We start from the raw sequence: 26,418 nt of genomic DNA, 5'->3' as shown, positions 1-26,418 counted from the left end.
TTACAGCAAAAAACGTCACACTCTTATATCAATTGTGCAATTTGGGCATGTTGGGTATCACACAATTACTAAATGCACATCAATCCACAATGGGTTGAACCTACAATGACCTTCCAAAAATTTGCCAGTTCTGCTAGGGCATCACTACAATGTAAAAACTTCAAGCAGATGTATCATGAAAATCCAAGAGAGGTGAATACCAGAGAAAGAGAAAGACAGGAAAAGGGAAAGAGCTCAAGAATCACATTAATTGTATGCATTTTGCTTTATATTGCGTTCCATACAGGTCATGAGGGTATGTTCCCTTGTGGACAGATTACTGCCAAGAATTACTAAATAAAAGCATGTGAATATTTTTGCTTGCCATATATGCTCCAATAGTTACCGTCTTCATTCCATGGAATTAAAAACGTGCAAAACTCTTCTTAACCGACCAAGCGCAAAAAAATTATTCACGCGAAAATATCCTCTTTTACAGTAGCTGTCTTTAGATTATCACATGACAAAGTATCCCAACATTTAATTAGACAAATAATGGATGCTACGACTGCATGGGTTCCTGTAGCAGCTACAATGACAAAGCACCGGATCCTTGTGTAAGGAACTGCTTCTGTCATGTGAATCCGTTTTGAGAAGTGCCCTTGACGAATATCTTCTTCACAAAAAGACCGAAACGCGTCATTATCCATTGATGAGTGGGATAAGAATGTTTTTAAAATCAATAGCAGATCACAATGAACAAGGATAAAACATATCAGCTTCGCATAAGAATGCCTGATTGGGTGCTCAAGGAAGTAGAAAAAAAAGAGTACAAAGAAAGAATACATAACTTCTTCACAAGTGAACTTATAGCAAGTGTAGCAAGTAGTATAGTATTGAAATTTAATACATTAAAGGTCCAGTTTACCTTTGGGAGCAGTGATTTCAAAAATGTTCAAGATATCACATTTGATGCATATGTGTAGGTCTGTTGTATCATAAAACATCCTACCATATGAAATATTTGCAATAAAACCTAAAATATAAGGAGATATCAGGGTTTTTCTCAATAAACCATAACTGTATACGGTTTAGTCTAGAAACATTTTTATTATGACTATTGTTCACATTTTGTGTATTTTACAACACTTAACATCGATTATACGGATTCAGATTTTGACAGTGGTTGTTTCTATCCCTAACTCACATTTTAGAACTATTTTAAAGCACTAATGCTGGGTTTTTGTTTCATCTGCAAATCGTAAATTATGCCTTTAAACGTACTACAAACTACATCAATAGCTGGAAAAAATGGGAGCCTCTTATGTCATCATCCCTGTTCAGAGTATGATGTTTTTGGTTTTTCAGAGTATTGGTTTATCTGTTCAAGGCTCATAAAATTCCCACATCTATCCACGACACTATCGATATGTACTTTGTACATGAGGTGAAATAACATAAATTGTCTGGAATGCCCTTAAATGGCTGAAATTTCTCAGTAAACCACATTATGCACATTGTAGGATTGGCTGAAATTTTTCAGTACTACAAATGTACTGTAGTACAGTGGACTCCCGTTATAACAAAGTCCTCGGGACCGGCAGTTTCTTTCGTTATATCTGAATTTCGTTATAACCGAACAAATAAACAATAGAAAAACATAGAGTGGATGACATTGCAGCCCAAATTTTTACTTCGTTATAACTGGAATTTCGTTATAACCATGTTCGTTATAACAGGAGTGCACTGTATGGGTAAGTGACATTACATAAAACGTTGGTCACACTATACTATGGTTCACATGGTAGAAGATTTTGTAGATTCACTGTCTGAGGGGAAGAAAAAACACACTCACACACAAACAAAACACAGGAAGTGTGTATACAGTTTGCTCACACTGTTCGGACTTCAAAACTCATACCTGTACTACACTATGAATAAGTCGGAAGCACTATCTTCCCAACATCCTCCCAACTACAGTCCCTGACAAATTCACAGATTCATTGACTGTATACACCGATACTTTTCAAGCAACAGCCGCACAGATTCAGTCTTGGGTCCAAAGTTAGTTTTCCACTGATCAGGACAAATCGAGGTTACTACACACTGTGCAGCTATGCCAGATTTCACAAGGCCAACAAAAGTCAGAATTAAGCCAGTGCTGGACTTTGCAAGCTATGTGACTACACTGCAGTACTAATGCAAAAATCAAAAAAAAAAAAATAGCACAGGCATAAAAAACTAGAAGAAATAGCATTATTCATTCTTAGCATCCAGACCTACCTAGCATCCAGACCTATAAATACAGTTGCAAATAAAACACACTACCCACAAGTCTTCAATACCTTCTGTTCGAATGTGATTCACTATAAGAAAAAAAAATGTGACTTGAATTGCGATTCAACTCACATTTTTTGTTAGTTTCTTTGTTGTTTTTTTATCATGTACTGTATGCGCTACATATTTCACGGGGGTATTATTTTCGCGATTTTCGCGAGTCGAGAGCTATTCGCGAAATTAACAACACGCGAAAATATTACCTTCCAAAATGAATCCCTTGCCTTGATGATACGAACATTTCAGTACTAGTATACCATGTCACGGCTTACCGAACAGACCATACTGGCTAAGCTTGTTTACGCACGTCCACGTCTACTTACGAATACTGTAGAGAGCCAATCCATTTTCGCAAGGGGACCACTCGTCAGAAATCTAGCGCGATGGACTTTAACCACTTCAAAAATGTTGAATTCTAACTTACTAGTTCGCAGAGTTTGATAAGTTTTTTTCATGCAGTGTACAGTGCGTATCAAAATAAACGCAACAAGATTTGATTTCAAATTTGTGAAGATTGTGTTAACTTTACACCAAAGTGAGTAGCAACATCTTAAAACCACGTATCTCCTCTTCCCAATGATATCTTATTTATTCTTACACGGTCATGGATGGCTGAGTAATCATTCTTTTTGGACAATGGGTCAAATTGGACTTGGGACCAAGTTTAGGCACAGCAAGAATCAATGCACCTTATTACAAATTAACTAAACAAACGGAATAATGAAATTAATTTTAATGAAATTAATGATCACAATTAATGAAATTAATGATCACAACTTACCATTGTCTTCTTACGGATACTAGTATCTCCTTTTAACATTACATCCCGTGCCCCTCAACATGGCCACCATTTCTTTCCACACAGAGATTAGCTCTTAGCCATCTCACGCACAGCCCTGAGAATCATTAGGGCTTGGTGGCGTAGAGCTTCAAACTCATCAGTGATTCTTTGTCTCAGAGTTGCAATGTCAGGTGGAGGGGTAATGAACACTTTGCTCTTGAGATAACCCATAGAAAAAAGTCACAAGTCAGATCTGGAGATCGTGGTGGCCACTCCACATCATGATACAAGGCAATCACCCGATTTCCGAATACCTCAGCCAATCTGTTTCTCACTGCAACTCGTCGATCGGCTGGTGCGCCATTCTGTGCCCACGATAGGCATCTGAACACACTCCTTTGTTGCACAGGAAAATTTTCCATTAATTCAGGAATCATATTTCATTTAAAATTTGTAAGTATCCATTTCCGTTCATGTTGTTTTCAAAGAAGAAGGCCCTAGGAGCAAACCGTTTCCAGAAAGTCCAGAACAGACATTCAGCTTTTCTCTACGAAAATCGACGTCATAGTTGAATGCAGAAACTGAAACTTGGTCCCAAGTCCAATTTGACCCATTGTCCAAAAAGAATGATTACTCAGCCATCCATGACCGTGTAAGAATAAGTAAGATATCACCGGAAAGAAGAGATTATATGCGGCTTTAAGATGATGCTACTCACTTTGGTGTAAAGTTGACACAATCTTCACAAATTTGAAATTAAATCTTGTTGCGTTTTTTTTGATACGCACTGTATAACTAGTATCATTCTTATTTGCTAGTAAGTTGAAAATTCACACTTTCTTTGCCACTTCATATTTTCTCTGGTCCCCCAATCACGAATTTAACCACTCGCGAAAATGTGTGACAGCGGCAATACGCGAAATGTGTGACAGTGGCAATTCGCGAAAATTTATGTACACTAAAATTATAGCGCATACAGTATGTGAATGAGCCTAATAGCTAACTTGAGCCTTTAAAAGAGACAGATAACAAGAGCACAACTTTAGATTACAAAGCAAGAATGAATTCAGGCTAATCTTCACAGATCTTACGGCTGATTAAATATTTGGAATTTGTTAGGGAAGTTGATTCCACAGGTTTATTCTGAAACTTCTGCAGCTCTTCTTAGTTGTATTCAGAGATGACATCATCATACTGTACATCACATATCACATTGAATTACTACTGCATGGATTCATTGCATGTTTCTTATACCCTTTCTTGTTACAATATGTGCAACTATCTTCTTTTCCTTTCTCCTCTCAATGTACCGGGTAATGTTCCAAATGAAATCTGCCAGAACTACAAATGTATTGCAAATCTGCCATAAAAATTCATCAAAATCCACAGCAGAAGGACGTAGACTACGTGTATTGTCTATAGGAGAAACACACACATAGACATGCACACTGTAGACACTATAGATTGTTACAGAGAAGTATTGAATGGAGATGATTTTACACTTGTAATTATGTGTATGACATCATCACTTTTTTGTTAAGCGCTTAGAAACTACTGTAATAAGCGCTATATAAATGTACATTATTATTATTATTATTATCAATTTTTTGACAGTCATTGTATCAAAGACCTCAAGTATCACTTCCATCATTTCAATGTAACTTCATCATAACCAGCATACCTTGTATCAATACCATCCTCCTCCTACTGAATCATACTGTCATCATCATCATCAACAGCACCAGCATAATACTTGCTGTATCTCTCTTACTGTCGACAGCAAAAGTATTTACAGGCATACTGGTAATCATCATTATACAACACCTAAAAAGAATGTAGCTGATTGGTTGATTGCCCAACACATAACATTCAATTACAAGTACCATCGCACGCTGTGGCTGTCAGCCGTACATTTTGTTTGAGCAAAAATGGATAACGTATAGTTACCATCGCATGGCTCTGATATCACAAGAAACTAATATTTGTCCAGGTTTCTGCGCGCTCTCAACAATTACATTTTCTACAACACCTAATTAGAATGTAGCTATCCGACTAGTCGATTGCCCATCACGTGACATTTAGTTAAAAATTCCATCGCACGCTGTGGCTGTCAGCCATGCAATTTTGTTTGAGCAAAAATGGATAGCGCATGGCTGACGTCACCCATTTCCATTGATTCCCATGTTAAACTCACAATTGACTCGAAGTTTTTGTTCCATCGCACGGCTCTGATGTCACAATAAACAAGCATTTGCCACACGCACCCAACAATACAGGCGCGCTTACAAGCGCATACTTTTGTCACTCATTTTTGTAAACAACTTCAACCGATCGGCTTTGCGTACGTACACGTACATGGTGACTGTGACTGTGCGGCTACTCATTCGTCTTTCACGGAATTAATGGTTGCCATGTCTGTGCTAAATTCAAGAATCTGTATGGACCACATCTGTTGACATTCGAGGTGTTGTATAAAACAAATATATAGTGTATGGTCTTTACTCGTGCAATGGAACAAGATGGAACTCATTTTTGTAAACAACTTCAACCGATCGGCTTCGCGTACATACACGTACATGGTGACTGTGACTGTGCGGCTACTCATTCGTCTTTCACAGAATTAATGGTTGCCAATTCTGTGCTAAATTCAAGAATCTGTATGGACCACATCTGTTGACATTCGAGGTGTTGTATAAAACAAATAGTGTATGGTCTTTACTGGTGCAATGGAACAAGATTCCGCACTTGGTGAAAGATGAGGCGCACTATTCAACTTGGCTTCGTCTCGTTGAATAGAGCGTCTCTATGTTTCACCTCATGCGAAATCTTGTACCATCACACTCGTGACCATTCACTATTTGTATAATATGCGTGCTCGCAAGCACATACTTTTGTCACTCATTTTTGTTAACAACTTCAAACAATCAGTTTCGTGTACCGCATACATACGTACCGGTACATATATTTGATGGCTGACTGTGAGTGTGCAGCTACTCATTTGCCATCATCTCGAAAATGGTTGCCATTTTTGTGCTAAATTCAAGAATCTGTGTGGACTACGTTATATATCTGTTGATGTCCTAGGTAATGATTAAAACAAATAGTGTATGGTCTTTCCTCGTGCAATGGAACAAGATTTTGCACGAGGTGAAAGATGGAGGCACACATTTCAACTCGGCCTCGCTTCGTTGAATAGAGCGCCTCTATCTTTCACCCTCGTGACCATTCACTATTTGTATATTATCGTCACCATCATTATCAATATCCCACCATCACCATCCTCCTACAGAACTCACCTCACACTTGAGCTTAGCCAGCTGCTGCTCTTGCCTGTCAAAGAGGTACACCACTGCGATGTTGGTGCCCAGGATGATGAATTCACTGCTGGCATCTAAACATGTCAACTCCACATCGATGGCTGACTGGCTCAATGTCAAGGCCCTCTGAGCCTTTTTGGGGAGGACTTTGAAGAGGGCATCCAGGGGGGCATACTCCCTCAGCTTCACTGCCTCCAGAATGGAGAGAGGCCGACTTGCCATCCCTATTGTACAACAGCAGAGAAATTATTTACTGTACACATTCTAAAGTGTGCAAAAACATTGAAAAATTAGGCTCATTATCAGTTCATAATTTAATTAATGAAAACTTTCCTCTATGCTTTATTATACTGACCACTCTATTAATACACAGTGTACAATGACAATGAAACCAGACAAAGCAATAAAAGCTTAAAGTTCAGAGGTTTGAATTGTCTATTTGACCTTAATCTTTTCATCTAAGGTAACATTAAACAGCATGAAGAGCTGCATTTGAATACCTATAATGAACTACATGTATGCACTTGAGTAAGTTGAAGTCAGTTTGAAGGTTGCTGCAAAAATTAGCACACAAAGTATGATCATTATTCCTCTACACCAGGAAATGGTCCAGGAATCTTGGAAAGGAAGCATTATCTGGATCAGAGTATAGAGGGTAAGACGAATAACAATAAGCCTTTATAATGTATTCTGAATCACAGCTATCCTTAAAAGTTTTCTGGATATTGGACACTATAGCACCCTTAATGGCATGTGACATTCATCACATGGCATATACATATGGTATAGCTTCCAGAGGACTGTATGCAGGATTACTTTAACAAGAAACAAGTGACATTACTGACAATGAAAGATTTTCAAAGACCACATTCTATCAAAGTGCCATGATTACAACACATTGTACATTTAAACCCATCCTTCTTCAACTACTGTAAGCAAAATACAATAACAACAAAACAGCAAGACACCCACAGGTTTTGCGCTCACCTGAGCAGCACACGTTATCTTCTTGGCACTCCACCTGAGGCAAACTACTTTATTTACAAATCTTGAGATTCTGGGATTGCTGCACCTCCATCAAGCAACAACCTCCTAATTTTGGGCATCGCAGTCACACCTGCCAAGTTTAGTCAAAATCCAGCCCTCAGTTTTTGAGAAATAGATGAAAGTTTGGGGTACTTGGGCCCTGAACTAGGGGCCACCCTAGGACACAACCATTTAATATATTATACAAGCAACAGCTACGTTAACACAGAGACTAACCATTGACGATTAGATCTTGCCCCTTTAACTACGAAGCCAGTCCACACGGCACGTACAGCTGTAATCTTAAAGACTGAACATTTGAGTGAGAGTCCCACTCAATGATCAAACCACAGGACTGGAGGAAAGACATGTGCACACAGCACTAGTGATAAACCTGATCGTACTGCGACAGTAGTGTACAACACCCTCTGGAGGTTGACCTAGAAGTTGGGGGGGGGGGGAGGGTTCATGGAGAGGTCACACTAACTTTTGAGCTTGTTGATTACCATGTCCACTCAACACTCAACTATGAGGAACCCCTGGAGCTCATGGATACTGTAAAAGTGGTTTCTTTCGTGTACAGAAACTTTCGCAGTTTCCATCATTGCGGACTTTTTCACATGTGTTTAAATTCGTGGTCGGTAATGATTGCGTTGTACAAGCGACAAGTTCAAAACATTTTCGCGTGATGTTAAATTCGCGGTTCAACCTCAAAAGCGCGAAAATCAAACCACCGCGAAAGAAACCACTTTTACAGTAGATTGCTCAAAGAATTTCAAAGCCAAAGATGGAAGAAAAATAGATAAGTTTGTCTAAAAAATATGTCAAACATGGGTTTGTTTTCACTCAGCCGCTGCTAAATATGCTTGGATATCCAACCAGGACTATAACGAATGGGCACTTGCCTACTATAAAGTATGGGACCCTTGCCCAAATGCCCATTTCATTTTCAGCAAGTTGGACAAATACTTTCTGTAAAACCATGCTGATTCATGATGGTCAATTCGCACTGCCCATGACAACTTGACAAGTACATTATGCATTCATCAATGATTTCCAGTAATAAGTGTAGGTGTTCTGTTATGTCCTGATCAATCCTAGGAAGGTTAGAGTCCATTTCTCCATGTAGCCTCCTTGAATTAATTGAGCATTGAGGCCCAACCAATCGGCATTTTTTTTTCCTAGTGGTTTTCTGAAGGTCCTGTGATAAAGTGACATGATGCACCAAGGTTCAACAACCAAACATATCACATACTTTTTCTTAATAAAATAACCTGCCCTTGTCACATTTCCCATTAATCACAACCACTTCAACCACCATGATCTGAATCTCACGCCAGCTTTTTATAAAACATGATCCTATGGCCCGTTGCTTATGCTGGGGTGTTTTTTTTTTCTCTCTCTCTCTCCCTCTCTCTCTCTCTCTCTCTCTCTCTCTCTCACCTGGTAATTCCATGACACATACACCGTGTATTTTATGGCAGTTGATACATTGTCATGCCACATGCGTATATTTTTTAAATACTCGAGTGATTTAAGCACATAATTTATCAACAATGCTGTGTTCAATTGTTTCACATGCAGCTGTGATTTTTTCGTTTTCGAATATTTTTTGTTTGTTTATATAGTGCAAGAGATAGCATGTAGATAAAACAGGGTCAACACATATTTGACTTTCTTTGCTGAGATTATACAGTTTACACTGTATTCAGTAAGAGCCTTTGGGCACCTTTTACAGCCAGCTTGCACATGCATGGGCGTTCTATTTCATGGCTTGTCTGCGCTGGATGCCATGGGAAGCTTGCATGAAAGGCACCCAAAGTCTGGTGGACAGAGAAATAGAACCCATGATACCTACAGTATGTACAAAGTCAAGTGATTAGTTTGTTGACAAATTTGAGTACCCACCTACAATGTACTCTATCAGTATGGAATAGTAATTTGGAATGTATGCACAAGATCAGGTTAGTTCTGATTTTATTTTTCTCCTTTTAAACATTTGTAATATGATGTTAAACTTCAGTTTCATGGAGTTGATTCGTGAGTGGAGAGGTGAGAGCTGCAGAAAAAAGCACCAAAAATTTTCAGTCGGATCAGGGTGATAGGGGTGGCAGCCCTGCATTGAGCGAACCCGCTTGCGCCTGTGTTTCGGAGGGTCGATACACATCACGTCGGTTGATTAAAACTCAATTTCAGTCCAAAAGCACACAGAGAATTTTTCTTCTTCTCATCATAGAGAGTGGACATGTTTGTGTTGTGTTACACACACATGTCCACTCTCTATGATGAAAAGAAGAAAAATTCTCTGTGCATTTTCTGACAAGATAATATGTCAGATGTGAGATGGATGAGAAGTGAACAGGAGCCAGGAGGCCTCATTCATGAGCATCTCACCCCCAGGCAGGCTTTCATAAGCACTACTGGGATGCGCATGAGGAGGAGGGATCCTTTTGAGCAAGAGCCCCCCTCCACTGAGCGGTTTCCTGGAATGAACTTGACTCTGGACCTGTGAATTTAAAGGGAGGGTACAGTATTTGTTTGAAGATGAAGAATGGGCTTTTGGAACTGTTTGCATGATACCAATAAACCACTTATGAAATAGTAGAAGTACAGAGCATACCATCGTTAGAGGAATTCAAAGTTTATTTGATGAAATTCAGAAGTAAAACAAAGCAATTGTAACTTCAGATCTAGACTACACGTATCACATTCATATTCAATTTTTGTGACTGTTCGTAAAAAAAATTGTGACCTAAATTTACGAGGTGTTTGGATATGTAAGACGTAGCAAGTCAATACATTAACTTACTAAAATTAGAACATTTCTAATATTAAGGTGGGTCCTACTCTAACTGCGACCGGCAGCCCCATACGCATAGCATAATGGGGCTGCGCACTGTAGCATTCACGATCATGACAAGCTAGTATCGCGGATAAGTATCAACTTAAAATCGAACAATTCTTACAAGAACTTACCAGTGAAGTTGAAGTATTGACAACAGGCTTCGGGCAACGTTTAGTTCTGCCAATAGTCCCTTTCTGTTTGAATTGATGACTTAATGTGACTCGGTCGAGACGAACCTGGGAGAGCTACACTGAATTGACGGCCAGAGCATGCGCACACAGACATCTTATCCGGTCATGAATTTCATGTGATGTGTGCGCATGCGCTGGCCGTCAATTCAGCGTAGCTCTCCCAGGTTCGTCTCGACCGAGTCACACTAAGTCATCAATTCAAACAGAAAGGGACTATTGGCAGAACTAAACGTTGCCCGAAGCCTGTTGTCAATACTTCCACTTCACTGGTAAGTCTTCAAATTGAAGAAATTTTTCGATTTAAAGTTGATATTTATCCGCGATACTAGCTTGTCATGATTCTGAATGCTACAGTGCGCAGCCCCATTACGCTCTGCGTATGGGGCTGCTGGCCGCAGTTAGGTCCTACTCTAACCCCGGGGCGCTCCTTGTACACAGTTATACTACGCGTTGGGACCGGTCGCAGTTAGGTCCTCCTCGATCCTCCTACGTCTTAGTCCTACGTACTACTAACTAGTACCTATAGCTATACCTTTCACTATCTGCTAACGCTATGTTTTTGTTATCTCAGCCATTTCATAACCAATTTTCATCAAATAAACGTTAAATTCCTCATGGAATTACATGCTCATTCGCATTTCATGAAGTTTGTTAGTACATTACGGTATCTAAAAAAAAATAAATAAAATTAGAAACCTGGGGGGCTGAAGTTAATTTAGGCTAACGTTAGCACGTTAGGTCTCCATCAACCAAATGCAAAAGCAATCGTGACTAGCCCTGGCTATGGTATGGATGTTTATTGTCGTGGCCGAGCGAGGAGAGTATCGTCAATTGCTAGTTGAATGGGTTGGATCTATCTTTGATATCTAATCTAATTTCTTTCCAAACTAAATTGATTTATCTACTTAGGAACCTACCTGGCTGGCTGGTTTGGTGTAAATTTATAGAGCGTAACTTGTTAGACTTTCGAGCAATGGGGCCAATGTCGTCTGTTGTAGTCTCGATTCCACTTGAATTCAATAAGCCGTCGGCCGTACTCAGTGCAGACTTACAAATATCAACCCTTCTTTTCTGTCGAACGCTCTACCATTTTCTGCCACGAACATGGCGTTTAAAATTGCGAAGAGTCGAGACGGGTGATAGTAAAATTTAACTAAAAAGAACGACTTGCTTCTGCGACCCCGTAGGCCAGTCTGTTCCTGTTCACAATCAGCGCCCGACTCAGTCTGTTGTGTGTGTGTGTGTGTACAGTGTGTGTGGTGCACCGTGGCAAAGATCCTGTGTATCTTTGGTGGTGGTGGTGGACATCGCTGGTGCGGTGGTGGTTTACCAGCATAACAATACAACATGTGTGATGTCATCTCATACAAAGTCATATGACAGCTCACACAGCTGAGGCGGTAGACTCAAATCTGTCAAACGAAATACAAAGAGATTTTCCCCCTGAAATCACATCAAGCAACAAAATGAGAAGGCTATGAATTCGATATGTGAAGTGGCGGATCAGGGAGGTGAGAAGATTACAGACTCATCGGGGGCGCACGGTGCGCGCCCCCTGAAAGAAATAAAAAGAAAAAACATGAATAATGAAACCCGGAAGTGGCACCAGGAATATTTGTTGCGCCCCCTTTACGGAATTCATGGACCCACCCCTGGATGTAGGTCTATAACCTTGCTTGATGAATGAAATACTTTGTAATCCATAAAGTACTACATACTAGTAGGCCAATCCAAATACAATGTCAGGGTATGAAACTGTAACTTATTACCCACGTCTTGCAGAAAATCCCATTCGTTTTGCTTCAGTGGTCAGAGAAATGAGGATTTTTGCAGAGCATTTGTCAGGAGTCCCTTCCCTCAAAGTTCTGTCCATTGACGAGAGCATTCAAGTGCTAAACTTGGAAGAATCACATCCACGACATGCTTCACAACGATTCACATTTCACTGTGACCGCTAAACCAAATTGAATGGTTTTCTGCAAAATATAGGAAAGATGTTATATCTTTAGACCCTAAAATAGCATAGACTGTTTAATCATATTTGAAGCTATCAATGCAAAGATCCGATTGTGATTTTTTTTTTTTTTTTTTGGGGGGGGGACATACTGTATATCATACATCATTTTGTAAACTTATGGGCGCACTGATAGAGGCATCAGCATTAGGCAGAGTAGGGTGAACTAAACCCCTCAAAAAAGTCCAGCAATTCCAATTTGATCTACAATATTTCTCTTAAAACTACATCATTTCATTCAAATGTGACATCATAAGAAAGCCTGATTAATTTTCTTTATTACACTACAACGCCAACTCACTTGTTTAGATTATGCATTCCCGGAATGCACAGTATAACTGAGTATGAGGGAAGGTCGAATGTGAAATAGAGCAAACGTATGTCAAACAGTATATTTCCCATTTAAGTTGTCGTTTCAGGGAGGGAATGTGCTTTAAAAAAAATGCATTGTGAGATTATCATTAGATTCCAGGCTTCATCCATTGCTGTAGTATCTGCAGATCAAAATTAAACATAAAGGTTGACCAAACAGTCATCTAATGTCTAGGAAATGGGATTTTTTTAAAGTGCTCTCATTTCAGCATTGTTTATTCCGGTGGCCTTTTTTCATCAAAACTGTACATTATCAATCGCAGAATTGTTGCGACTTTTCACTTTTGATCTGTCTCCATACTCAGCTGTTTTGCACATTCCAAGAACACCCAATCAGGTATAGCAAATGAGGTGTCATTTTAAAGATAATTAATCAGGTTTTCTTATGATGTCATATTTAATGAAGATAATGCAGGTATAAGAAATGTGATATATCAAACTTTGATTGCAGAACTTATTTTGAGGAGTTTAGAATAGGACGTGGGAGAAGCGGGACACCTTTCATAATTATTATCTCAAAATGTTTTGAACTAATCAGCTTTCAAGTCTTATCACCCATTAGGCATTTGACATCAGGGTACAAGCCTATGGTAACTGCATGCTGTATAATGTAGGCTAAGTTCCAATAATTTGCACTAAAAGATTTTGCAAAAATACACTAAATTGTGATGTTAGCCGCCATTTTCAATTCTTTTTTTTTTCAGGTGCTGGGTGAATTGGGAAAGCATCACTGTCCCACTTCTCCCTGTATTCAAAGTTATGATAAAAATATCAAAGATTTTCTTATTTTCTTTATCTGGGTGCTTTTAACGCAACTGTCTCTGATGGACCATAATGGATATGTCACGTTTTGCGATGACACTCCTCATGTGCAAATATTCAAACACACACACACACACACACACACACACACACACACACATAGGGCCTACGCACACATACACACACACACTCTCATACACACACATTACTTTTATGCTTGTAATATTGTCTAGCCTATCTTATAGTTACTGTTTGTCCCACTCTATACCCTATAACAAACTCGATCAGAAGCCTTTCTTAAATCAATAATACAACAAATATGAGACTTTTATGAATATGAAGTAACAACCCACCATGTGGCCTATGTAGCATTAGTAGTCTGGGTCTTTGAGACATAGGCCTAATGTGGGCCCCATTCTAAATATATTTATATATATCAAAAGAAAGTGATTGGAGAACAGATTGGAGAATAAATTTCCCTCAATTGGGCTGACAAAGAAAAAAAAAAAGAAAGAAAAACGTCCTCACAGTTTGTTTGTTTGTTTTTTGCTCCCAGTATCAAGCCATTTAGCTATTTAGACATTATAGATTACACTTGTGCCAAAAAAGCTAACACTATGTTTATAGTATATATTATGAATTATTGAATTGCATTTTTGTTTATTTATCTTTCTTTTTGGGGGGACTACTTACCATTTGCAGGTAAAACCAAAAGCCAAAAAAAAAAAAAAAAACATCTGTAGTGCTTGTAGTTCTAAAATGTGAGTTAGGAATAGAAACAATCAACGTAAAAATGTTAATCATTATAATTAATATTAAGTATTGTTAAATACAAAAAAAATGAGTAAACCCTTATGCGCTTTATCAAAATGCTTTCTTAGGATAAATCGTTTTTATGTAGTGAGGATTAGAAATATTTATATGGTATGGTAGGATGTTTTGTGATAGAACTGAACTATATACTTCGGCTAATTACATATTTTTTTTTTAAATTTCATATCGCGAACTTTTTTGATCACTGTTCCCAAAGGTAAACTGATAGTGGCTTTAGGTCTCTAATGCACAGCATCATAAAATTATTGTTGTTTCTTTATACTTTGAGTAAATTTTACTAGCGCCATCATGTACGTGTAATACGTGCGAGTTAACACGCCGAACTACGTGCGCGTTCGAAGTGTGTGCGTACGTACGTACAGATGAAAACAGAGTGTGCATGGATTACTAGTAGCTAGTATCCTAGCACACCACTAGCATGCACTCACGACGTACGTACACACACACGCATCACACACACACCACAGTGCATTTTTACGTTGAACTTGTGGCGCTTTTTGAGAGACGTTCAAGAGCCTGTGAAAGGTGACTGTCTTTTTATTCCTAATTTTCTTCTTCATCGTGTATTGATGCATTAGTAAATCCATTGTTGTGGTCATCAGTCATTACTGTCCATACTGGGCTAACGTGTAGAAACTATTTACAATGACAACAAATGATTCTGATTCTGATAATCATGTCACTACATTTGTCAGTCGATCTCTGATCTATACTGCTGTAAGAGAATGAATCGAATGCAATGTACACATGTGTATTGTACGCTACGTCCATACGTTACTGTACGTACTGTGTACTGTGTACATTGTACATAAGTGTGCACATTCGCTTTTGTTTTGATCAGACTGCGCCGTATAGTGTAGTGTGTGCTTGGCCTGCATGCGGAGCTGCCTGCGCTCCTGCACGATCCCTTGAACATGGTGTTTTTGGAGGAGAAATAGTTAAAGCAGCAAGCAGGAAAGTAGGCCATTTTGACTTACCAAAATAAAATTGGGCGGTAGCTTGTTTATCGGGCAGTTGAGTTGGCATGGTTGGAGATAATTCAAAAAAGAAATAAAGGAAAGAGCCTTATTTGAAGCGAATTGATCAGAACCCAGATTAGATTAGATCTAATCAATTGCTAATACTATCTATGGAGTAACTGCGACCAGCCCCAACACGCAGTGTTGGGGCTGCGCATTGTAGCAGACATGATCATGACAGGCGAAGTATAGCGCCTAAAAATCAATATGAAATTGCAAAAATTCCGCAATATGAAGACTTACAGGTGAAGATGTAATGTTGAAGACTGACTGCGTTCAACTTTTGGTTCTGGTAATAGTCCCTTTCTGCTCGGTTTGATGAGTTAAATGCGACTCGGTCAAGAGGAACTCGGGAGAACTACATCTTATACAGTAAATGGATTTGAGATTTGTGCGCATGCGCTGGCCATCAAGTCGTGTAGCTTTGTGGCAAGGCCTTATCATACTGTTGGCAAACCCTCTCGCTGTATATTGCGTTGCTTTCTGGGTGGGTGCGCGCGCGCACGCCTTGTCAGAAGGCTAAACGCATTGCGACTCCGCCAGCACATGAATATTTACGTGCGCAGTGTACTGCATACTGATTTCGAAAATGGTGAATGGGATGGGGAGCTAGGACTACGGACCCGTATATGGCCGTGAAAAAAACGTTTTTTCAAGATCATTGGACCAATGTGAACAAGAACAAGGTGAACGAAGGGTATTAATTAGATAAGAATCTTATGTATACTATAAAAGTACGTTTTTTCCTCGTGATATTCGAAACCTACGGAGGTGCGAAAATCTGTGACAGACTGTGTATGTTTTTCAAGCTTACCGATATAGCACTCTATTGACTCAGGACGCTCCCACAGTGTGTAACTGTGTATACGGAGCGTCCCGGGGTTATCTATGGAGTAATGTTATTTGTTAGTAAACAAATGATGCACAGGATAGAGTGCGTTAGTGGAGGCATATAGCGCACTCGAGGGTATTTATTGTGAAACATGCACTACATTGTAAATACCCGAGAGTGAGCTGCATCTCCACTAACGCCACGAAATAATCCTGTGCATCATTTGTTTTATACAATGGGTCGAAAACTAACAGCATTTTTCACGTACCTTTGTGGGTCAATACCAGTCAGCTACATGTAGCACTCGCTCGAGAGAGTCGAGTCAAGCACGTTGCACTCGGAAATCCCGCACATGTAAGTACTGTACGTATAGAGTACCAGGGGGGTGTTTCACAAAGCCGTTCTTAAAGTCAAGAAGGACTTAAGTGCGACTGGTGATCAGTTCTTGTGCTGAATTATTGAGATTCTGATAAGTATAGCACACACGAACTGATCACCAGTCGCACTTAAGTCCTTCTTAACTTTAAGAACGGCTTTGTGAAACACCCCCCTGTATATGTACGCCACATAATATGTTATGCACACAAGAAGAAAGGCCGGCAGCCCGAACTAGAAGTTGTTTACAGGATTGACAGCGCGTATAGTAGCGCGCGACGCACTTGTAACAACTGATTGAGTGCGCACTGGTACTGCAGTGCGATGGTACTAAAGTAATCAAAGCCCACGTGACTCATTTCAGCGCTTCCTATTGGCTACGTTCTTGAACCCATTTTATAAAATAGAATATTAGAAATCCTGCCACTTACATTGTAACTGTTAGTGCCAGTTTGGCATTGCCATTCAGTCCGGGAAACCCGCTCATGAGGCGTGCTACCCCGTACAAGCACTCCTCCGCCTCACGAGGCCTCCGGAGAGCCTCATGACGCCCCCGGCCCGGGGAGAGAGACTCATGAAGCTCCCTGTTCACTTTTTATTCATCTCACATCTGACATATAAATTGTCGCAACTTTGTATGGTGTTTTTTTGTTACGTACACATGCCCATGTCCACTATCCATGTTGCAAAGAAGAAAAATTCTGTCTGTTTTTTTACAACAATCAGTTTTAAATCAACCGATGCACAGCGACCCATCGAAACACAGGCGCCAGTAAGTGGGTTCGCTCAGTGCAAGGCTGCCGCACCTAGCTAGCGGCCTGATCCGACTATATTTTCGGTGCTTTTTTCTGCAGCTCTCACCTCTCTACGCACGAATCGGCCTCGTGAAGCTGAAGTCTGACATCTTTTTACAAAAATTTGTAACGAGAAGAATAAAATCAGTACTAACCTGATCTTGTGCATGTATTCCAAATTACTATTCAACACTGATAAAGTAGGTGGGTACTCCCATTTGTGAGCAAACTAATCACTTTGCAGGTATGACGGGTTCACTTTCTTCGTCAATCCCGCCGTCGGCTAACCTTTGGGCGCTTTTTCTGGAATCATCCCGCGGCGCAACGTCACATACACATCACATCACACATCCAGCACATACAGACAGCGTGCAAGCTCGCTCTGAAAATCTCACAGCTTGCGCGCTGACACAACACACAGTCAAACTACCTTCTCCTGACTGTGCATTTTGTTTTGTTTTGTTTTTGTGTTTTTTCCCCTGAATTCTCACTGTGCTAGCTCAACACATGGAGCAAGCACCTTTCATAGTCACCTACATTGTACACAGTAAACTAACAGGGCAGTGAGCAGAAAATGGCAGGCGGTTTCTTCTGCTACCATTACTTTAACTGCTAAAAATACTTACTTTGAGAGTCTTTGTCACCATAGAACCCCAAAAATGATTTAACAAAGAGATGAGGGGCATCACAGCTAAAAAAAAAAGGACACACCTTTGCAAAGGTGTGCTGTACATGACCACAGGGGCACGACGGCCAATAGAACATTCATTATACTTTTGTCAATTACATCCTTAAACAGTAACAATCTAGTGATTTTGTTTTCATACATATGATATTTCTCCTGGAAATTAATTTTCAAGATTTAAAAAAAAAAGATAGTAAGTCTTTTAACTGAAAATAAAATGAAAACAGCTTTTGCAGACTTTGTGTAGAGAGTAATATCATATTCAAACTTTCATTCTTTTGGCAATAACCTCATCAATGATTGTGATAAAAGCTAAATTACTGGATGTTGCTTCATGTCTATGGTTACATATAAAAAAAAAAGAAAATAAATAAAACTTTCCCACATAGGGTACACAAGTAAATTCTACTGTACCTTTGCACTCAGTTACGCTCAGTAACATGCCAATCCCTTATTCTGACCTTTGCAGATTTTGTATTAATAGTGTAACTCTACTCAGCAATGGCCCGTACCAAGCAGACAGCCCGTAAGTCTACTGGAGGAAAGGCTCCAAGAAAGCAGTTGGCCACAAAGGCAGCTCGCAAGAGTGCCCCATCCACGGGTGGTGTGAAGAAGCCACATCGATACAGGCCAGGTAACAAAAAGCAGATGTTTGGACATGGAACGTGTTAAATTCCATAAAGCATTACTGTTGTGATTACATGTATACAGACTGTTTAGTTTATTCACAGAGCAAATGCAAAGTTTAGTAAACCACCGGAAATGTAACATGCAAAATTCAGTTTTTGTTCATTTTAATTTTGGTAGTCATATGATCTAGTAGATCATATGAAAAGAGACACAAATTGTTTTTGAGTAATGACATCTAAACCATTGACATACCTGTTTAATGAATGATGCAGCCCAGTGTATTGTCATGAAATTTCAAGAACAGGGCCCCGTTTCATAAAACTTGTTATCAGTGGCAAGTTGCCATAGTTGTTATAAGCTAGCGAAATCCTTGCATCTGATTGGCTCGGAGCAAATTTGTCATAGAAATGTGGCAGTTGTGACTGGTAACAAGTTTTATGAAATGGGACCCAGGTGTGGGAACAAATGTTGGTACCACTTGTTAAAGAGATGAAAGTGGATGAAAGCCATTACAATCAATTAGTAAAAAAATTACCAATATCACATGTGCCCATAATCGTGTCTTTCTAAAGAGCATAAGATGGATGTTTGTTAATCTCATGTACAGAAAAAATTGACTTGAGTAAAAATTTCTTTCTTTTTTTTTTGTACAGGTACTGTGGCTCTCCGTGAGATCCGTCGCTACCAGAAAAGCACTGAGCTGCTCATCCGCAAGCTGCCTTTCCAGCGTCTGGTTCGTGAGATTGCCCAGGACTTCAAGACAGAGTTGAGGTTTCAGAGTGCTGCAATTGGAGCCTTGCAGGTCAGGATGATTTTCAGGCTGCCATTTAAATGTTTTGGTTGCTGTTTATTTTTTTTTCTTTTTTGGTGAAGGTAGTTAGTCCCTCTAAGCTTAATATGAAAAAGTGGCCTCTCCTTATAACAATAGGCTTGCTGTCCAACTTCAATATTCTGTTACAAAGAGAAGTTCACCAGACTTATCATATTAAGTTAACCAACAATTCTGTTTTTCTTTAGCAGTTTTAACTAGGATATGTGCATACCTATGGGATACATGACCGTCATTTCCTTACTGAAAGTTTGCTTTGGCCGAGGGAATAAGATGCCACATTTACTTCAGGGAAAAAGGGCAACATGTCTGCCTTAATTCTCGCCACTGACAATAGGCGATATCAAGTGATATCAAACCTCTCAGGCTGGGGCAGTAACTTCCGGTTTCATGCATTTCGGGTTCTCCCCATAGAGATTGATCAATCTGTATAGTTCTCCCACTGTGGGTTCTCTGTGAAGAGTGTGCGAGCTAGCTCGATGCACGGCCTGTGCATGTGGTGCACCTCTACTGCTCGGTTCTACCCATCTCAAATCATTTTCCGAAGTATGAACGCGCTCTTTGTAAGGGACAATTAGTACGTAAATATATGAATACCGTTTGTATAGGCCTATTAATGTAATGCATGCATTGCGTGCGCGATTGTACGGCACGGGGACGAGGCGCATCTGCCGTCCATTAACCAATGTCGTCTATGCAAATACCATGGTGAAGTGAATCAAGGATTTAACTCCCTATTGTATCATTGGTCCTCTTCTGCTTTGCATTGGGGAAAACAGTAACTTCGCTGCCAACATCCAAGGCTGAGGTGATGGCAGAATCTGTGCTTGGCCACGTTGGAGACGAGTGTGTCCCAGCAACAATAGTTCCGCTCCCAGTAGTACTAGCAGCAGCGTCCGCAGTAGTCACGGGGAGGAATGCTGTTGAGTGCCGCTCGGCTCGTCCATGTCGATTTTTGTCCAGTTTTTTCCTTTTAGCATCATCAAAAGTACACTCTGCTGCCTCACAGAAAAACCCCATGGTGTAATGGATAGTTATATTCAAGAAATAAACTAAAGTCTAAACAAATATATTTCTTTAGATCCAAAACAAAGCTGGCAAGTTTGCGAATCGAAAAGCACACACACAAATCAATAACCGGAAATCACTACCCCGGCCCTAGAGGTTCGATATCGGAGGTATCGTACGATATCACTTGATGTCGCCTTGATATCACCTATTGTCGGTGGCGAGAATTGGGCTTACTGTTTTGCTTTTGTTTGTTTGTTTCTTCATTCTGGTGATGATGATGACTGTAAATGTGCAACCATTTCCTTGTGCTTGATTCATATTCAACTCTGTTGATGCTTGACTGACAGTTTGAGAGGACAGCAGTAAAAAAAAAAGGAAAAAAAAGAGTTTAGTACAAATTTGCAGTGGATAAATGTATAGCGTTTGGTGTATGCAATTGTGTATTATTAGTTTGTAATCAGATCATTTCTGGAACCTCTGCAGGAAGCCAGTGAGGCCTATCTGGTTGGTCTTTTTGAGGACACCAACCTGTGTGCCATCCACGCCAAGCGAGTCACCATCATGCCCAAGGACATCCAGTTGGCTCGCCGTATCCGCGGGGAGCGTGCTTAGAGGCTCAGTGTGTGTAATCGGCATTCTCATAGCATCCACTGTTTATGTCTGCTTTCTGATTTTGTCAAGTTGTGTAGTTCCTGCTTCATTATCACATTAATTAGAAGGATGTTGAGCATCAACAATCTCAATCCATCATGTTGAGTACCTGTTTTTGTGTGAAAATCTGTTTGCTATTATGAAAGTACAATGTTTTTGAATCACATAGGCGTTAGTTGTCTTCATCTGTTTCATGAATGTATCTTTGACATTATTATCTTGGAAGGGAAATTCACTTTTGTAGATTTCTTTTCACATTATTGCACCCATACTTTTTACTTGTGTTTCATGTACAGCATTTATGTCAGTGGGAGCCCTATGTATTATGTCAAGCCATATTTTAAGATACTCATGAACTCTACAGATACACTTCGTTGTCCCCTACCTCCTTGCCTCCTTCACTATCCCCCTCCCCTTTATTTTGTTTGTTTGTTTTTTCTGCAACTGATGTACTGTTTGTATCATTAGTTGAAACATTTGTCAATTTCATTTGTTTGGTTCGAAACAAACGGTGATATTTTTTAGATTGTACAACAATAACTACAAAAGACTGAAAAATGTGTGCTCCATAGACTCTGATTTAAACAGCAAGTTTTCTTATGGTTAATTGTGGGTTTGATTACTCATCAGTGTGTCACAATCAATTTTGTTGTTCAGTGTTTCATGACATGTCATTCTCATTCCATTCTGTCATTTGAAAAAAAAGCAACAAAAACAAAAACACCCCAGAATGAAAAATTATTTGGAATGAAATTTGTGGGGAAAGGGGAATGCTAACAAAAAAAGCAACATAAAAAAAAACTAGCAAGAAATGAAACAAGCAAAATTCTCTTAAAGAAAGAGGCTCTTCACATTGTCAACTATTTTAGGCTACAAAACTACATGCATGCAGGAATATTTGATATCGTACAGACGGAAATACTCATTCATTTATAGATTAGAAAGCCCAGTATTGTTTGAAGTTTGTATCAAGACAGGACATATCCAGTTCTATTTGCAGTTCCTTAATTCTAGTAAACATTTGTTCAGAATATTCCTCATACTGTAATATCACAATGTTTATGTAAATAGTCTTCTTTCAGGCATTGTGCTGGTAAGTTTGTGAATGTGTTTGTGTGTTTGTATTTATCTTACATCTTAAGGAGATTAAGACAGTGGTGCTGTGGGTTGTTTTCATGTTTTAGAGTTGGCACTTTTTTTCTTTTAAACTAGTATTCTCCCGTAGTATAATGAGCATTTCACGCATGAGTGATGGTGGTCATTTTTTCCTGACACCATTCTGTGGGTATAGATCTTTTCATTCCCAATTTTCAGTGTTTTGTGCATTTGAACTATTGGCTCTCCTGACTTCTCAGAAAGTTTGCAGTATTCAAGAATTATGCAATCTTTTACATCTTGATATCGTAGTTAAGTTTTGTTATTGCCATCTGATACCTTATGCGGTCATGTGTTCAGTAATGAAGTTCTGTAGTATGTTAACAGTTAACTTTTTCAAGAACTCATTTCCAGTACATTCTACTGGTAAAGGTACATTACTATTCGTTTTTCCTCCATTTGGTTGCAGTTCTTTGGCGAGGGAGACTTCCTCAGATCTGATTGAATAGGTAAATGATTGCATGAAAAGCTGTCAGACCAAGCTTTTGTACATGACAGGTGATGATGTTTTGTAGTACAAACATCTCCGTGTATGAAGCACTCAGTAGTCAGAAGCATTTTCTTATTGGAACGGCATATTCTGTTTGTTTTGATTCCCTCAACTGAAGTAATTTGCCTTTATGCCTAACAGATTATATTATCAGTTACATCGTTAAAAAAGGGAACCTTTGTAACAAACAGCATAGAGAGAGAGAGAGAGAGGAGGGGAGAGAGAGAGAGGGAGAGAGAAGAGGAGAGAATGGTATCACACCTATTTTTTCAGATTGTATGTTTCTATTTCCCTTGTACACAATTGTAAGTTGTGAATGATTTCCATTAAATGATAATTTACCCCAAAGATAAATGTTGTGACTATGATCTATCGTGCTAAAGCAGCAGATCAGGACATGAATCTGAGCAGAATTACCTCCTGTATGAAGCTACTTATCCTTTAAATCACCAGCAAATGGATGTGTGACTCAAGAGGACCAAATTGTCTGCATTTAGTTGCCTCACATTGAAAAATCTGTGGCTGACCATGATTGGAAAATATATTCAGTGGTACGATGTCTGATAAATTCCGATGTCTTTACTTTTCCAGATAGTTTCAAATTCCAGATAGAATATTGGCAGTTATGATGCTGATGGAGTATTGTCTCAATAACTTTTTGATCTTTCCTGAAAGGCATCAGTGGGCCCACTTACAGCATTACTGTAATCTGTATTGTCAGTAATGTATTCTATTGTGTGTATGATTGAATACAGAATTATAACTACCTCTACATCACATCTTTGCTGCAGTTGGATCGTCCTAAGTGCTATACATACATTGTATAAATCTTCTCCAGCTTTCTCGCTTTATTTTGTTACCGTTCTGAAGACTTAAATGAATGACTGTATTGATAGTACACACTACCCAGCATCGAAGAAGATCCCACAAAATTAAGAATGGAAAAGGAAGTGACAGACATTCAGCATTATCTGAGTTATGCAGATTAAAGAGAATTTAAAGAAGATTGTGCTAGGTGCACTATTCAAGTGTGGAGTTTTTATGACTTTCCAGTCCTGTGCAGTTGTGATATACTTTGCGTTTCCTCATTCCGCAGCCTTTTAGCAAATTGTAGTACATGTAGTTTTACAATAAAAAAACAACTAATGGTGTAGTGAATATTTAGTTGTTGCATCATGCATCATTATTGCAGTCATGCTCTGTTCAGTGCAGAGTGCGTTGTGATCCGTGCAGCCCAAACTTGAGAACCTTGGTGTGTTGGTGCAGTTGGTGGTGATAATGTAATACACTTGTCACAATGTCAATCCCAAGGAAATAGAATGGAAAGGCGGACGAATGGATGTTGATCAGCATGTGTGTGTTTGCCTTTTGTTGTGTTTGATTTCATGATGTAGAATTAAACATTTCATGCTTAGAGGCTTGTCGTGAGGGTCATAGTCAAAAGCATAGATCTCTGTTCCACACAGGTCTTGTACATACACATACACATAGACCAGGGAGGTGTCTCTCTTCCACCTCCCTGCATAAACCATATACAATTTAACTTTTTTTTTTAATAAACACTAATTAGGCCTGCAGTGTGTGTGTGTGTGTGTGTGTGTGTGTGTGTGTATGTATACATATATATATATATATATATATATATATATATATATATATATATATATATATATATATACATATATATAATATAGTGTATACACAGCCTTCACAGATCACAAAACAATATCTTGACTGATGCTTGCATCTAGACAATCACTGATAAGGGAGTGGGCATACTACCCCACATAATGTTATGTAGTCTCTTGTTTTCAGTGTTAGTTTAATTATTTTTGTGAACTTGCCTAAAAAATGATAACAAACAAACATGTCCATAGTATGCTTTGCTTTGATTTTACTGAAGTCCTTCAAAGTAACCTTTCCTTCCAATGAAATTCACCTTTTATAAAACACTTTATGAAAGATATTGCATATGCATGGCCCATTTTACCTGAGGATGTACATGGAAACCATAGACCCTACCATAAAGACAAAGCTGAATGATAACACATGCGATGCCTTCCAAAATCAGATTCAGATTTTGTTTCCTCTTCAGGAATCTCAGAGCATCTCTTGATGCAAGGGATAACAATTATAATTCTGGGTGCAGCTATCTTTTTCCATGTGAGATATAGGCCATTCCGACTACAAAATACATGACAGTAGAAGAAAGGGAAGGGGAAGGGGGAGGGGAGGGGCGGAGGAGAAAGAAGTTGGTACGTGTATGAAGTTTACTCCCGCACATGAGTTTTATCTATCATTCAGTGATTTTGTGTGTTAGCAAAAGAGTATTACAGCTGACGTGTCATGACTTTTTGTACGACGACTTGAGTGACACCATGAGAAATTCGTCACTGATTACCGCCTAAAAAAAACCAAAAAACAAAACAAAACAAAAACAAAACAGTGAAATGAAATTAATAAAAACACACGTATCTGCATTCCTGGCACTCATTTTGAGGGCGTGTACGTGATCCTGATCCTTCTCCCTTGTTGCGTAATGTCCGGTGTGAGAGGGCTTTCAAAACTATAAAAAATGTAACACAAGCTGTACTCACATGCGCATGTGCGGCATCGGCGCCGTCGAACGTTATGCGTTGAGAGAGCCAGTATCGGTAATTCGTCATTTTTGCTGGAGGAGAAGTGCCTTTGAAGATGAAGTCACGATTTACTACCATTGACCTTCGGGCCCTGCTGTCTGAGATTGGTACAAAGTAAGAATAACATTTTTTGGTACCCAGCTCTGCACTGTTTTTACTTGATACGATGCACTGATACAGATGTTACCGCTGTGATGTAGTCCCACACCATCTGATTTATGTTACCAGGGGTATGAACAGTCTCTTCTTTTCGTGTTCATCTTTTTACGGCCCAGCCGCAGCTTCACTTTTGAAGACCATTGCAGGTATATGCTGCCGGACTAGTGTGGCTACAGTCCTTGACATTGTACTTCTGCATTGCAGTACAGCCCCTTTAGTTTAGGTTACAAGTAATTCAATGGGCCACCATGCATGCACGATACATATGGTCTAGAGTATAGGGGTCGGGCTAACTGCGACAGCCGCCACACGCAGTGTGGCGGCTGCGCCGTGCTCCCATTCAAGATCTTCATGTTGAACAAACGGGTGCCTTTGCGGCGCTATATTTCCTTAATTTTTCAACAGAAACTACTAGGAATACTTACATGGGTCGATGAAACCTAAATGACTATCATCGGCGACTGTTTGATGCATTTCATTGCTTGTGATGCACAAAATGATGTCTTATAAGCAGCTCACCGATGTTCACAGAATTCACAATCACTTGCACAAGTGCACAGAATACTTGAACTGTATTGCTAGCCTTTTGTCAAGGCCCTCTCGCTGTAACGGAAGAGCGAACGGACGAGCGAAGCTAGTCCATCCGAGCGCAGAGCGCTACCCCACTCGGCTGGCTCTCCACACCATACAG

General features: G+C 39.5%; 2 protein-coding genes across 3 annotated transcripts in view; one reads left to right on the top strand and one right to left on the bottom strand.

Moving 5' to 3' along the window:
* LOC139744151 (tectonin beta-propeller repeat-containing protein 2-like) overlaps positions 1-11,613 on the bottom strand; it is a 32,339-nt gene extending 20,726 nt beyond the window's left edge. For both annotated transcript variants that reach the window (XM_071654604.1, XM_071654605.1), the window contains exons 1-2: positions 11,394-11,613; positions 6,394-6,638 (exon numbers count right to left, since the gene is read on the bottom strand). In XM_071654604.1, coding sequence (XP_071510705.1) covers positions 6,394-6,636 — 243 coding nt within the window. In that variant the 5' untranslated portion in view covers positions 6,637-6,638; positions 11,394-11,613. The remainder of the gene's footprint in view (positions 1-6,393; positions 6,639-11,393) is intronic.
* Positions 11,614-14,920: 3,307 nt separating this feature from the next.
* Positions 14,921-21,951, top strand: LOC139744150 (histone H3.3A). Its single transcript, XM_071654602.1, has 4 exons — positions 14,921-14,983; positions 18,633-18,797; positions 19,447-19,595; positions 21,117-21,951. The coding sequence occupies exons 2-4, from the start codon at positions 18,665-18,667 to the stop codon at positions 21,243-21,245; spliced, it is 411 nt and encodes a 136-aa protein (XP_071510703.1). The 5' UTR covers positions 14,921-14,983; positions 18,633-18,664; the 3' UTR covers positions 21,246-21,951.
* The last annotated feature ends 4,467 nt before the right edge of the window (positions 21,952-26,418 follow it).

Source organism: Diadema antillarum, unplaced genomic scaffold (assembly GCF_040938485.1).
Source record: "Diadema antillarum isolate AM-2024a unplaced genomic scaffold, OU_Dant_1.0 seq00001140_RagTag, whole genome shotgun sequence".
Taxonomy (NCBI): Eukaryota; Metazoa; Echinodermata; class Echinoidea; order Diadematoida; family Diadematidae; genus Diadema; species Diadema antillarum.
This window is presented reverse-complemented; position numbering and strand designations above follow the sequence as displayed.